Source organism: Musa acuminata, chromosome BXJ2-9, assembly GCF_036884655.1.
Source record: "Musa acuminata AAA Group cultivar baxijiao chromosome BXJ2-9, Cavendish_Baxijiao_AAA, whole genome shotgun sequence".
Lineage (NCBI taxonomy): Eukaryota > Viridiplantae > Streptophyta > Magnoliopsida > Zingiberales > Musaceae > Musa > Musa acuminata.
In genome coordinates this window covers 9,260,342-9,275,405 of record NC_088346.1, presented here as the reverse complement: position 1 = coordinate 9,275,405, position 15,064 = coordinate 9,260,342, and the positions used below count along the sequence as shown (strand labels likewise).

Here is a 15,064-nt window from a genome sequence, read left to right as displayed (position 1 = left end):
TCATGGACTTAGGTGATCTCAGTTTGACCACATATATATCAATTAAAAGCTGGAAAGCATGTATGTGGCATAGGCTGTACACATGGTGGATGCTCTCAGCTCAGTGATATACATCTTGGATACCAAGCAAGCTCTCCGTCTCAGCTCGTTTGGACGACCGGCCACAAGCGTTTCCAGTCTCCACAGGATCCAAATTGATGTATGTGATTGACTGCCTTCCACAATTCAAAAAGGTCAAATGGAGTTTCCATCTCTGATGGTCAAATTGGCAGATTTAGAACATTAGCTAACCTTCCTAACCACAGATTACCAATGCATGAGATGATTCATCTTTGTCACACAATTTAGTGCTTTCTATTGCGGCTGTAAGTATAGTCAATCCAAATCAAAATTGTAACCAAAATCTTCTTAGTGGTTTCCACCATTTTTTTTTTCTTTTTTGGATTCTATATTTTTGTTTTGCAACATTTTCAGTTTTGACCAATTAATTTCACATCTTAATTTTGACTCTATTTTTTTTTTAACTTAAATCTATCGATCCCTATGTTCATACGTTCGACACGCACGCTATGTCCAATATTAATATCTTTCACATCATTACATCAATTCGAATGGATCAAACCTGATTTTACCGTTAAGTCATCCATGCCTTAATCTAAGTATTAATAATCATAATATAAAATATATTTTTTTCAAGTATATTACCTAAACTAATCTTAAACTAAACCAAGATTACCCTAGTCAAGCACTATGGGCATGATCAAATCAATCACTAAAGTCGTTAAATTCATACCTCTTTTCCTTGTGTCCTAAAATGTTAATTTTTTTGAGAAAAAAAGATAAACCCTATCTTCATTTTACTTGTGTCCTAAAATGTTATCCTTTGCATATACAATGCATTCGTCCTAAAACAGAAAGCCAAAAAATATTTGAACCATATGATATGATATTGGAGCAAAGTTACATATGATGCAACTACGCACGAGACATTAGGCATCAAAAAATCTGATGTGTCCTAATCGATAATAATATGCACCGCAAGTCCTAATCGAATTATAATTTGTCTCATCTATAAAATATAAATGTCACCGGATGGACGTACAGAGAAATGGCATGGGATTGGAGTTCCATGAGTTCGCTGCTTGGGACGCTGTTATTCCTAAGGACAGCGATCCGAGATTTCTTCCCTGAGGAGCTCCGCCGCTGCGTCCGCTCCCTCTTCCGTCGCCTCCTGACGAGACTCGACCCTGAAACCACCATCATCATCCATAAGTATGACGGCAGCACTGTCGACGATCTCTACTATGCTGCCCAGATCTACCTCGGCCACCACTGTGTCGCTGATGCCGCCGCCGTTTGCCTCTTCATGGGTAGTAGCTCCTCACGCCCCATCGCCTTTCTCCCTGACTACCACACCACCGACGACACATTCCGCGGCATCCCCCTCCGATGGAGCTCCGACATCGGACGCTCCCCTACGAAGTCCTCGAACAGACAACGGCACCTCAAGCTCTCTTTCCCTCGACAGCATCGCCATGTTGTTAGCTCCTTCTACATCCCCCACGTCCTCGAGGAGTCGGAGAGCATCCTTCTCAAGACCCGCGAGCGCCGCCTCTACACTAATGCCCTCGAAAACGATGATGACGGCTTCTGGTCCTCTATGCCCTTCGCCCACCCTTCCAACTTGGACACCCTCGCCATCGACCCAACCCTCCGTGATGACATCCGCGCCGACCTCCTCGGCTTCGTCGGTCGCCAGGACTACTACGCTCGTGTCGGGCGACCTTGGAAGCGAAGCTACCTCCTCTATGGCCCGCCAGGGACGGGCAAGACAAGCCTTGTGGCCGCCATCGCCAACTTCCTCGAGTTTGACGTTTTCGACATCGAGCTTACTGCTGTCGACTCCAGTTTCGAACTCCGTCGTCTCCTAGAATCCACCACCTCCCGGTCTGTCATCGTCGTCGAGGACATCGATTGCTCCCTCGACCTCAGCGACCGAAAGGAAGAGACACAACATGATGGTGCGGAGGAGACGACAAACCTCTCCTGTGTGTTAGACTTCGTGGATGGCCTATGGACGTCGTCCGAAGGGGAGCGACTCATGATCTTTACCACCAATCATCCTGAGCGGCTTGACCCGGCCCTGCTCCGACCGGGCCGGATGGACCGACACATCCACTTATCCTATTGTTGCCCGGCAGCATTCCGAGTGCTAGCACGGAACTACCTGGAGGTGGAGGAGCACGAGCTGATGGCGGAGGCAGAAGCACTGCTAGGGGAGGTCAATATGACACCCGCGGAGATTGCCGAGGTGTTCCTGGGGTGCGACGGAGATGACGCAGGCGCGGACACCGCAATGCAGAAGGTGGTGGGCGAGTTGCGGCAGAGGCAGCAGCGACTGCAGGAGGCGGCGTCCTTTGACGATGGCGATACCTCTGCTTTGGGTGCAGGAGATGAGAGTAGAGGAAAAGGTTTCTCATCATCCTGTCATCTATGAATGGGAACCGTTTTGATACCATTTTTTCTTTTCATTAATTTAGTAACGATATTTTAATTGCCTTTTTCAAATCCTAAGCTATATATATATATATATATATATATATATATATAGTGCTAGAATAAAAAGACAAAGAACAACATGGTTCCCATTTTAAATCAATAAAAAACAATAATTAGAATGCTAGAGAAGGATATTGGTTGATGTTAAAATAAATTTTGTATACTGAATCTAATGAGATAATTAAGTTTAAACCATAAGTTGAAAATATTTAAAATTAAATATTTAACAATATACATATCAAACTCTTATAAGTTTAATTAAGATCATAAATACGAGAATAACTTGAAGTGTTATAATCTTCACTATTTATATTGTCATTCTTATCAGTATAACATAATTGAAAATTAATCTTTAAGATAGTACACGTGAGACGTATCTTAGTAGTGACTTCACGTCATGAAGTATCGATCTAATCTTGAATGACAAATTAGATTTATAAAACCAGAAATTAGATATGAGAATCTAATCTTCTATAGGTCGAGTAAATGCGTGGGCTCCTCTTTAGCAACTTATGTTGTAAAAGGAAAAAAAGAAAAAAAAATCTTTTTTGTTTACCATGTATGAATTAAATTCAAGACCTTCCTAATTTTTTTTAGCAAAAATATATTTGCACTCGTGTCAGCACCCATGTATGAATTAAATTCCTTAAGAGTTGTCACTCTTTACCACAGGCAAAGATATCAGTAAATAAACTACAATAAGCTTTCGTCAGACAAACATACCTCAAACCCTATTTTCAAAGATCTAAGGAATTTTTAGCCTATTAAGATTAGAACACAATTCTCTGCAAGGAAATATAATATTTATAGCCATTCCATCTTTTCATACAATTATAAAAACAGAGCCTCTTTTTCAATTGACAAAAATAATATCATTACAAAAATAATATCTGTCCAAAAATATATATATATATATACATATATGTATATATATATGTATATATATATATATGTATATACATATATATATATATGTATATACATATACATATATATATACATATACATATATATATACATATATGTATATATATATATATATGTATATATATATATATATATGTATATATATATATATATATGTATATATATATATTGAAAGCATTGAATGCTATAAAAATGGCCTCCGTGCAATTGATATGTTCGACAGGATAGCAACGTTATTGGGTCAGTCCTAATCAAATTCTAATAGTCACGTCGATACGATAAATAGACACTCGATAAAGCACACAATATAGACACGGAGAGATGGCCTGGGATTGGAGTTCCCTGACTTCGCTCTTTGCAACGGTGTTATTCCTACGGACGGCGATCGACACTTTCCTTCCTGATGTGCTCCGCCGCTATCTCTATTCCCTCCTCGATCGCCTCCTGATCCGAGCTAAGCCTCAGAACACCATCACGATCCTCATCTACAAGTTCGAGGATGACATGTCCAACGAGCTCTACAGTGCAGCCCAAACCTACCTCGGTCACCACTGCATCGCCGACGCCCCTACCTTCCACCTCTCCATGCGTCGCGACTCCTCCCACCCCGCTGCCTTCCTCCCCCCCTGCCACACCACCCATGACACATTCCGCGGCGTCACCCTCGAGTGGACCTCCAAAATCGTACGCTCCGGAGAACATGAAGAATGCTTCCTCGAGCTATCTTTCCCTAAGCAGGATCGCCATGTTGTCAACTCCTTGTACATCCCCCATATCCTCAAGGAGGTGAAGACCATCCGCCTGAGGACCCGCGAGCGTCGCCTCTATACTAACAGTGCCAAGTTCGGAACCAACTACTGCAACCTCTGGTCCTACGTGCCCTTCGCCCACCCTTCCAACTTGGACACCCTCGCCATCCACCCGACCCTCCGTGATGACATTCGCAGCGACCTCCGACGCTTCGTCGGTCGCGCAGACTACTACGCTCGTGTCGGGCGATCTTGGAAGCGAGGCTACCTCCTCTATGGCCCGCCGGGGACGGGCAAGACTAGCCTTGTGGCCGCCATTGCCAACTTCCTCGAGTTTGACATCTTCGACCTCGAGCTCACTGCCGTCAGCTCCAATTCCCAACTCCGTAGCCTCCTAGCATCCACCACCCCCAGGTCTATCATTGTCATCGAGGACATCGATTGCGCCCTCGACCTCAGCGACCGGAAGGAGAAGAAAGAATTCAGTACTGCGAAAGAGGCGATAAGCCTCTCCGGTGTGCTGAACTTCGTGGACGGCCTATGGTCGTCATCCGTGGGAGAGCGGCTCATGATCTTCACCACCAACCACCCGGAGCGGCTCGACCCTGCCCTGCTCCGACCGGGCCGGATGGACCGACAAATCCACCTATCCTATTGCCAGCCGGAAGCATTCCGAGTGCTAGCACGGAACTATCTAGAGGTGGGGGAGGAGCACGAGCTGATGGCGGAGGTGGAGGCACTGCTGAAGGAGGTCAACATGACACCTGCAGAGATCGCCGAGCTGTTCATGGGTTGCGATGGAGATGGCACGGGCGCTGATGCAGCGATGCAGAAGGTGGTGGACGAGTTGCTGCTGCGGCGGCGGCGGCCACTAAAGGAGGCGGTTTCTCCCGACGATGATGGCCAGATGAGTAGAGAATGATTTCTCATCACCATCATACTTTCGTTCTTTCTAGAGAATATTCTTTGATTGCCTTTACCCAAACTATATTTTGATAGTGATATTATTCTTAGTGTGCTTACTTTATATCATCCTGTAAGTATTTTTCTTGTCGACGAGAAGAAAAGACAAGCAAAAAATAAGTTGTCTCTTTAATTCCTTGAATTATATTGGTCAAATAAGAACCCATTCAATAATGATTATGATTGGAGTTCGAGGGGGGATAGATGTTGCCACCTGTGGGGTAGTCTATTATAATAATATATAGTATGTATATTTCCTATATTTTGTATACTAAATTGCATGGAGTATAAGTAGTAATACATAAGTATATATCTTTTCCGCTTGTCGGACTTTACACATTCAATGTATACTATGTGTGTATTTACTTATAAATCCGTAATATATTTTTTAAAATATTATAAAAAAATAATTCCTTCAGTGTTTATTCTTTATAAAAATATAAAATACAATTAAATATTTTTTTAGTTTAATTATATTGCATACCATAGAGTGTGGCTGAAATCGCGCACGATTCCAGTTACCGCTTCCGTCGCGAATGACCCTCCCCGCCTGCAGAGGAGTGCAACGCAAAGCAACCACTCGAAGAAGAAGACGACGTGGCTCGCAGCGAACTATTTAATTATATTGCCTATATATGAACATGGAAGTCAATCACACAATGACGGTGGAATCATTTGCTCCTCTCCCGTTTCTCGTCCCTGCCAACAATTCTACAAGTCATGTCCCATATAAACAGCTCCTCCTCCACCTTCTCACGCCCTTAGCACTGATACCAAAGCCTCTCTCTCTCTCTCTCTCTCTCTCTTAAGTTAGCAGCTTTTCCTCCGCCTCAAGCAAATTGCAGTCCTCTCACGAGAGGGAAAGAAGAAGACAAACACAAACCCCTAATGTTAAATCAGAAGCCATCTTTAGCTTCAACATGCGTAATAAGTTCCAAGGTAGGAGAGAAACTATAGATCATAAGTGGTATTAACCATTAATTTTCTTCTTTAGTGAAAGTGGATAGTATCAGCCATCATTATGAGTCCACTGACTGTCTTCCTAGACAAACATCATTAATAATCTCCAAGAACTTCATGAGAGTAAACCTTCATCACAAAAGTTGAAACATCATGAAGCACAAGGTTTTTGAGCTTTAAACCCTCATATGCAATGAACTACCGAAAGAAAGAAAGAGAAGAAACTATCACTGTTTCCTCTCTGTACTTGGAAGAAAAACAAGCGGAAGAGGAGTACTTATTCTTCTCCCTTATCTTCCTCCTCATCTATTGTGTAAGGGATTTGGGCCAGTAGGAACAGCCCTCTTGTCGTCGTCAACCTTCTGCTTTGCTCGAACTAGATAGCCACAGAGTTCAGTCTTCTTCGATCTGCACCGATGGAGGGCGACGGTAGCAACACCCACAGCGGACTCGTTTTCCAGCCTCTTCTCGGCTTCCGTTGCGTGACGGCGCTTCCCCTCGACCTCTCCAGCGAAACCGTGCGAACAGATGCCGGCGACGACTAGAATTACGCACGTAACCAAGGCAGCCGGAGCCCGTATCTTCCTCATCGCGCTTAGCCCTTGCAGCGGTAGACACCTGAGGCAGATAGAGAGATGCCGCATGAGGGCCGGGAGACAGGAGCGGAGAGGAGGAACGGGGAACCAGGAGGAGTCAAAGAAGGCATTTACTGCCGTTCCTCGGACTTACACTTGTATATATGATGCGTAGCTTTACATCCCTCGATCAGTAACTCCACCAAACCGCATTAATGGATCTTCAATTCTTTTGCTTGCGTTCAGAGAATTGAAGGAGGCGAATAGAACAACAGGGACCCGACAACAAAAGGGTTATTGTATCGATTCCATTCCCGTTCCATTCTCTCATCACAACAAAAGCCTGGGGACATTAAATTCCAGCTTGCAGGCGACAAGGGCTATGAATAAGGCTGAGAAGCATAGGGTTTTGCTTGTGGGGGGAGGCCAGCAGGGAGTTGAAGAGGAGAAAGAGGAGGAGCAAAGAGAGCCCTTGAGCTTGTTCGTGTAAGGAGGGACAAAGCCACTGCAGGAGAGGATGCTTTCGCGTTCTGCAATCGTTGTTTCTCTTCCTGAGTGTACCTGCTTTCGGCAACAACTATATTATTCCCAACGGTGGTAACTATACTGTCGGTGAACGTAATGCGCAACTCGGCGTTACGTTTACAACACTGAATCCTAAGCTAAATCTCACCGGCGGTGAACGGACTTCTCGGCCCGCCATTCATATTGACCGCATCGCACCGTCGTCAGTTCGAACGCGTCCTCCGAGAGTTTCCCTCCATCGCTTCGTCTTCTCTCCACCCCACAAACCCTAGCTTTTTCGCCGATTCCCTCATTCCTCTTATGCCCTGCTTCCGATCCCTCTTCCGCCACTGGAACCCAAATCCATCCCCAGGGTAAGATTCGCTCATGGCAGCAGCCCTTCTCGCCCATCGCCGCCTGTATGGAGGCCCCCCTTCCTCAGGTTTCTTGTTCTCGATTTCCTTGTGCAATTTACGTGATGAATACTTGGAATCTAGCGATGGTCAATCAGATCGTCGTTGGGTAACCGTTGTAGTATCCCGATTTCCTTGTCTCTGTTGCCGCCACTGTCGCTCGTCGGCATATCCCACCAATGTACACGATGATGGGTTCTACTGTAGTGTTGGGTGGGCTTAGAAGTGCATCATTAGTGTGAAGAAGCACAAATCGATTGTATATGCTCACCGATCACTGCCTTAGGAGGAAGTCTCCGTTTGTGATTCGCGTGAGAGGATGAATATGGTATTAGATGTAATGGTTTTCCATTTTAACTTAAGATTCGTGATGCAATAGATAGAAAAAACCCATAAGCGTCCTTGGAGACGGAAGATGATCTTCTGTACCTTTAGTAGTGGACACACCAATTTCAGCACTCTAATGAGGCAGCGACTGTCTAATTTGATGTATGCTGAATCGAGATCTACTTTTTCAGGGTTCTCAAAATCACTGGCAATGAATTTATCTGTGTCAGAATCAGGAAACGGTTCTTACTCATAGCTTTTACAATAATTCTGAAAACAACAGTATGTACTTATTCACAGTGTAAATCCCATGATAAATTATATATATTAGGAAGGAGTCAGAATTAGTTTTCTTCCCAAACCGACCACCAAAAGTGTGTAGATCAAAACCGATACTCTAACTGGTCTCATCAACTGCTTATTTGCACATGAATGTTCTGGTGTGGATTGCAACTATTTTGGTCCTTACAATATTTATAATTGTCATCTAGTATTTCACTTTTAATCACCATGGCAATGTTGCAACTATCTTGTGGTATGATTTATGCTGCTCATATTGTCTTTAACTTCAGGACCATAATAGCCTTGGAAATAGTTAACATAGCTCCAATAACTAAGGAAACAAGTTTTATACACTATAGATGCTTTCTTCCAAAATAAACTTTATTGTTATCCATATTTTTTCAGGTGGCAGGAATAGTGTCCTTTCGGGAGACAACTTATTACATCAGTGAAGGAAAAAACTAAAATTTATCATATTAGTTCTTCTCTTCACCTATAGAAACTTCAGCTTTCCATGTCATGTTTAGTTATCAACCAAAAAATCTATGACTAACATACCCTCTCTATTTTTTTTTTTCAGTTTTCATGTAATTTTGATGCTTTTAAGTCAAAATGCTTTAGTCGTAATGAGAATTATCTGAGGGCATCAATCTTCTGCTAAGGCAAGCAAGTCTTCTCTTACAATGAGCCAGATGGTTAGCAAATTGATTGGCAACAGAGAAGAATAAGTAGGATAATATTTATGTATGTTTCCAAGTTCAATTAATATTCATGGGCATTGATCTAAATTGGTGTTTCAGAAAGCTTGTGAGCATAAGTTGGCATGACTTCAGCTTGTACTTTACCGTAACTTTAAGAGAACTTATAACTTTTTAATCAAGTGATAGAGATTTGCTTTATGGAAGAAACGAGTTATATACGAGATGTCTTCTTTTAGGTCCAGTTAGCAGCATGTTTATTAAAAGAAGTACACTAAAGTATTTTCTCAACTTGTTACTAAGGGCAAATGCATTTGTCCTATTGCCTTTTGGTTAATGCATACACAATCAGAAAGGATTTTTTGTGTATCATAGCCTCTGAATTGATTTAATTGTGTAATTTCTCTTTTTTTACATGGTAGTAAGCTACCTATGTGAACTTTGATTTTAAGTTTATGTATTATTACAAGTATCATAAACTCTTGGTTTTGTGGTAGTTATATCCGGTTATCCCATTGCCCTATGCACTTAGCTTTAGGTAACTGATTAATAATCATCATGTTTTAGTTATCACAGCTTTTTAGATGTTCTACTAAGCTTCACTTTCATGCAACCAGTGATTTTCTTTTTTTCAGAATAACAGGACAGAGAAGAAACAGCAAGATCATTAATTTACATGGCTGTATCTTGCGGATTTCATCAGCTGGATGGGAGGCTGTCTTTGCAATTCCCTAGTCACCAAATATTGGTGAGTGAATATTGATTACCTAAATTTAATAAAACTAATGTTGAGCATGCTTACATGGATAAATATCAAAAGTTTGACTCATCTACACATTTCGGAGTAGTAAAAAAACCACTGCAGAAGTTTGCGTGAAAGATATTTACTATTTCATAACTTCGATGAATATGTGTTTAAATAAATGCAATGTCTCTTATTTCTAATATACTAGATTGGTGAATAAACAGGATGGATAGGCAATTGTTTAGAGTTCCCTTTTATCTTTGTACTTGGGACTAATATTATAGTTTTGCTGGTTTTTTATGAGTATATTATGTACTCTATCTATCAAGTTCATCACTGTCTTTCACTTGCTGTTTTCCTGAATCCACAACTTTTTGAAACAATAGAAACGCTGTCTAGGAGAAGGAGCTCTTTTAGGGCCAACTTTTGTTGGTGCATTTCCCTGCTGCTTTACTGAGGGATTCTTCAGGTAGCGACTCTTCTATATAGCATTAGCACAGACATCGAGTGTTTTCATGTGGGCTTTAGTTTACTTTGATTGACAGTGCAAGACATCTTCTCCAGTTCAGGTATGCTGTATACACAATTTCTTAGTGGGCGTTACACTAGAGACACTCTCAAGCTTGCTTTCTCTGCACGAAGAAGAAATGACGACTTTAAGGATTTTCTACGCTAACTATAGCATTCTGCGATGATTTGGTGCAGCTATTTGTGGACTAATTTACAAAAGAATTCAAATTTTGGTTATTCTCAGGCATCATATTTAAGTTTCACCAGTTACATGATAATGTCAAAACCAATCAATAAAACCTATGGACGGGATAACCAGGCTTCAAATCGTCATCCTAAGAATTAAGGCTTAGGCATGGTTAGATGCCAAATTCTTCAGCTATTTGCATGAGTAATTATCTTCTCTTAGCTAGATTTCAAATTATGTTCTTGCACTGTGTTGTTTGCTGCTTGATGATGACTGTTTTCACGCAAATAGGAACAAAAACTAAATCGATACAAAGTAAAACGTTTGTGTTATAATTTACCTTAAATCTCATAGTGGTATCAATTTACATCGAGTATCTTGACTATTAACAAACAACTGATGGATGCAGACAAAATGAACGAAAGAATGGATCTGGTCGTGTTTCTGGTATCCTCTTCAAGCTATGGAGCACTCCGGAGGCAGGCCCTGAGGAAACCGCTTGACGTCGTTGCAGTAGTTGTAGATCATGTAGTTCTTCTGCACCCATCTCATCCTCGCATGGCTCGCGGAATCCAGCTCTTGGTTCCACCAGCCACTTTTGGCGGAGTCGCAGCGTGACCTACCGGAAGCCGGAACACATGCGTCGGCGTTGAAGTTTCTGTAAGAGGCAACGAAGGGTGCCTTCGTCCAGTCGGTCTTGACGAGCCCGCCTCTGGTGGCCCAATCATCGGCGTTCCAGAGGCTGGAGTAGATCCTCATGGGTTGGTTCTTGGGGAAGGCAACGCCCCTCGATTCCAGGTTCTTGAAGTCTCTGATAGGAGTTCCATCGACCATGAAGCTGAAACCATCACCGACAAAACCATGGTAAGATACGATTTCTACCCCGCTCGTGGTTAAGTTCATACTTACGCACACACAACTCGAGTACTTACATGATGTGCCTTGGGTTCCAGAGGATGGAGTAGGTGTGGAACTGCTTGGTGGGATCAAACCAGAGCTTGAACTGCATCTCCCTGTTCCCCTTCCCCTGTGCGAACACATTGGTGTGCAGAGTGTAAGGGTCTCCGCTGAGGTTCCCCAGAAACTCGAAGTCGATCTCATCATGAGCCGGTCCTTCGGAAGATAGCTGCAAGGACGAACCATATATCTCAAGACATCAGCTTCCCACAACTACAGCCACGAAGAGACGAGAGAATCAAATGCACAGCGAACTCACGTAGTAGGCGGTGACAGTGCCGGCGGAGTTCCCGGGGACGAGCTTGATCTGCATGTCGATCTTGCCGAAGAGGTACTCATCCTTGGACTGGAAGCCGGCGCCCGAGGCCTTGTCGAGGGAGAGCGTGAGGAGCTGGCCATTGTCGAGGAACTTGGCATGGCCCTCGCCCCAGGTGATGTCAAAGTTCTGGTGGAAGCCAGCCGAGGCAATGGCCACCATGGAGGAAACCAGCAACAAAAACCTTAATGCCATGGCGCGTGACGGCAGAGGAGATGGAGGAGAAGATGAGGTCGGTAATGGAAGATGTGATGAGAGTGAGGAAGACGGGATGGGGTTGGGGGCGTTATATAGGAGAGGAGATGGCAGAAGCTTTTGGGGGCGGTTCTATCTTCTAATTAACAATCTATGGGTTGGCGTTGTGCTGGAGACACGGGGTGGCGGACGCGGCTATCATACTGTTGTTTTCAGAGGTGGAGCGGCTTCGGAGGAAGGCGCCGACCGGCTTTCCTTTCGAGTTTGGCCGGCCAGCTTGTGATGATAGTGCACCAAATCGGGCGGCTCCTCCTCCGACTGATTGCCACCGACCAGGTGGCCTCACCAGGTACGACGCGATCCTCACGCAACTCTTTTTTTTTATTTGCATTACACCGATGCCCCATTAATACGTCGCCCGCCTGTCCACGTTCGACGTGGAAGCATGCGGGCCCCCCCATTCGTTCGTTCCTATAATCACAAACGGCCGGGTGAGGCGAAAGGTTGACGGTTAGATGGGTGGGGGAAAACTTCGTGGCGTGTTACAGGGTGAGCGAATGGAAGGTCTCTCCACGTGACGGTGTGGATGGGCTTGACAGCTGTTCTTAGATTGTCCTCAGAGATGGACTTTGACAAGCACGCGTTGTCGTAGTGTCGTTGTCTGTGACTGGGAAGCGACGAGCCCCCGGATCCCTCGCGAGAAAAGAATTGCCTCCATATAGAGGAAATGTTAGTACGTTGCCACGTATCCAATGACCGTAATTGTCATTTCCTATCGAAAAAAAGTTATCTGGTCAACCATCAAGCAACTAAGTCAGTCAAACCGTCGGATTTTAGAAGTATAAATTATTTTATATATTAAAATATGTTAAAAAAATTATAACAAAGAAACCGTTGTACAGTTCCTCATCTTCATAGAATGAATTGGAGAAACTTGATGATTATAAGATAAAAGTTAAACCTTTTTGCGTTGAAGGACAATAGTATGTACTGTGAATTAACGAGAGGAAAGAAATGTGATGATGAGAAAACAGAATTATTATGAAAAGAACAGGGATGAGAGAGAGTGGGAGAACAAGAAAAAACAACAATAAAGAAAGCATAAACTAGGAAAGAAGATGTAACAAGGGTAGGGAAAAAAGAAAATGATTGAAGATAATTACAGTTATATATATGAGTCACTACTGGCAAAAGAAGGTATATATAGAGTAATTATTGAGGCATTAATCGAAAATATATATAAGGCATATAAAATAAAAAAAAGTTTCCAAAAGATGTTTTTATTGCCAAAGAAATAGAACTCAAGTTTAATTTTGAGCTTCGTGATAAGGTGATCATCTTGTGTTATTATAGGTTTCTTCACAAAGATCGACCTTAAACTGTTTGTTTTTTATTTATATGAATAAGATCCAATTCTTTAGAACCTATATCACCTTTAACTGATCCACCAAGCACCTCTAGATGCGGGATTTTAGTTTTCAGGTGCCCAGGAACACTTGATAGCTATCCCCTAATATAGAAAGTAGTCAACTGTTACGTGTAGCCCTTCTCTCGTATGTGACTTCACTCGCAATTCAAATGGTGAGTTTGCCGACGCCAGAGAGAGGTTATGCATTAGTGAGTTCCACAGTTTGTTTAATAAGATCCATATTATGCTAGATTCAATTCAGTAAGTCAACAAGGACAATAAGAGAGTACCGGAGTCTAGCGTTAGGAGTTCAAGAAACAAAGGGCGGGCTTCGGTATTGAAAGAGAGTTAAGCCAAAAGATCCATGGAGGGCAATGGATCCAGTGAGCTCTTAATCCCCCACTAGGAGATTTGTTGATAATATATTGATCAAAACCTTATTTTTCCTAGGTGTTTTTTCGATTTCCTGCTCCGTCTTCCCACATCCAAGACACTCCACCAGCGTATGCTCCCACGTCCTGCAGACCATACGGGCTGAACCCGTGTCTGTGTGGATGACACAATTTATCCAGGTCATCGAGATCCCACATGGCCCAGGGAACTAGTCGAGAGTGGGCCAGCCCTAATCAAGACATAAACGGGGGCTAGGCTTTGAGTGGCCCAACATCCACATCAGCTTCGAACCACCTACGGAATTCTTGTCTACAGTTGTTTCCTTACCATCATCAAGTCCGAATCATGGCACACTTAAATGTAGCATCAACAAAAAGAAAACACCTTACGAACTGGAAACCCATGTATGCTGTGTTCCCGTCACATAAGCCGCAGCCGAACACGACAAGTCACCGCCATGAGTTGTCCAAAAGTTAGAAGTTGAAATAACTCTTGCAGCCAGTACGACCTTATCCTGGTACTTTCAATCAATCAACTTGTTAAGGTGTATAAATGCAAAACACTGCAACAATAAAGAGTTCTGCTGTTTGGTCTCACCGCGGACGTGACGCATCACTTCACTCGATGATTGAAAACTAAACGTATATGTTTGTCCATGTACGAATTAAATGCTTCGGGAACTATGATGCGCTAATTTACGTCGGCACAACGCTGCACCCACGGATAACGCCTCACGCGTACGACCTACTTACTCGCATGGTTTCGTACGGGATTTTTATGTCGAGCATCGGAGGCGCATCCGAGACTTAATAATTATTTTCCTTCCCAGATAGGCGTCGTGGTGACACGCGATACAGTGACAATTTTGTTCCTTTATCATCAGCCTCAGTCCGTCCTTAGAAAGCTGTGTATCCCTCTCTCTCATTGAAGAGAGCTTATGACATCTACAGTATGCAGATTGTTTATGCCTTGTCTTTCTGGGATTAATTAATTCTATCATCTTGGAAAAGGTGGCCCCGTCGGCTCTTACTTTGTCTCTCTCCATGCTCTGCCAATTCCAGAACAGACCCGACAGAGACGGCAAGCACCGGGGAAGTATGGGATTTCTTGCCACTGTTTCCGTTCATCATCCTGTGCACAGATGAATGAAATGAACCCTCAGCTCGGATCAAGTCATGATTCATTTTTCTTTCCTTCACTTCCATCCACATTTCACAAAACTGGATTTAATTGTCCAATCTGATTGATGAATGGACCGGGTCGAAGTATGAACCGGATCGGAGTGACGCGGGTCTAAGGACAAAAGCAGTTATCCCATCATAGACCCGAACCCTTAAACGCCGTTTCCGTGCCCGAAACACGGGCCAAGTCCTACTCCCCTCCCAGATGGCAGATT

At 43.3% G+C, this 15,064-nt stretch overlaps 3 protein-coding genes across 3 annotated transcripts; 2 read left to right on the top strand and 1 right to left on the bottom strand.

Moving 5' to 3' along the window:
- The first annotated feature begins 1,108 nt into the window (after positions 1-1,108).
- Positions 1,109-2,497, top strand: LOC135624037 (AAA-ATPase At3g50940-like). The gene has a single exon (XM_065127511.1). It carries the CDS (start codon positions 1,109-1,111, stop codon positions 2,495-2,497), a length of 1,389 nt encoding a protein of 462 aa, XP_064983583.1.
- Positions 2,498-3,807: 1,310 nt separating this feature from the next.
- LOC135624036 (AAA-ATPase At3g28580-like) lies at positions 3,808-5,157 on the top strand. The gene has a single exon (XM_065127510.1). The coding sequence runs from the start codon at positions 3,808-3,810 to the stop codon at positions 5,155-5,157; it is 1,350 nt and encodes a 449-aa protein (XP_064983582.1).
- A 5,551-nt stretch (positions 5,158-10,708) lies between these two features.
- Positions 10,709-11,939, bottom strand: LOC135623026 (probable xyloglucan endotransglucosylase/hydrolase protein 23). Its single transcript, XM_065125491.1, has 3 exons — positions 11,616-11,939; positions 11,332-11,525; positions 10,709-11,237 (listed from the first exon to the last, which is right to left on the bottom strand). The coding sequence occupies exons 1-3, from the start codon at positions 11,865-11,867 to the stop codon at positions 10,856-10,858; spliced, it is 828 nt and encodes a 275-aa protein (XP_064981563.1). The 5' UTR covers positions 11,868-11,939; the 3' UTR covers positions 10,709-10,855.
- Between the last annotated feature and the right edge of the window lie 3,125 nt (positions 11,940-15,064).

Excerpts from the sequence above, each read along its gene's own strand:
- LOC135624037 (XM_065127511.1), top strand. The coding sequence starts at position 1,109 with ATGGCATGGGATTGGAGTTCCATGAGTTCGCTGCTTGGGACGCTGTTA.
- LOC135623026 (XM_065125491.1), bottom strand. The coding sequence starts at position 11,867 with ATGGCATTAAGGTTTTTGTTGCTGGTTTCCTCCATGGTGGCCATTGCC. Across the intron at positions 11,526-11,615 it reads GCACTGTCACCGCCTACTAC|CTATCTTCCGAAGGACCGGC; the intron begins GTGAGTTCGCTG and ends TCGTCCTTGCAG. Across the intron at positions 11,238-11,331 it reads TGGAACCCAAGGCACATCAT|CTTCATGGTCGATGGAACTC; the intron begins GTAAGTACTCGA and ends TGATGGTTTCAG.
- LOC135624036 (XM_065127510.1), top strand. The coding sequence starts at position 3,808 with ATGGCCTGGGATTGGAGTTCCCTGACTTCGCTCTTTGCAACGGTGTTA.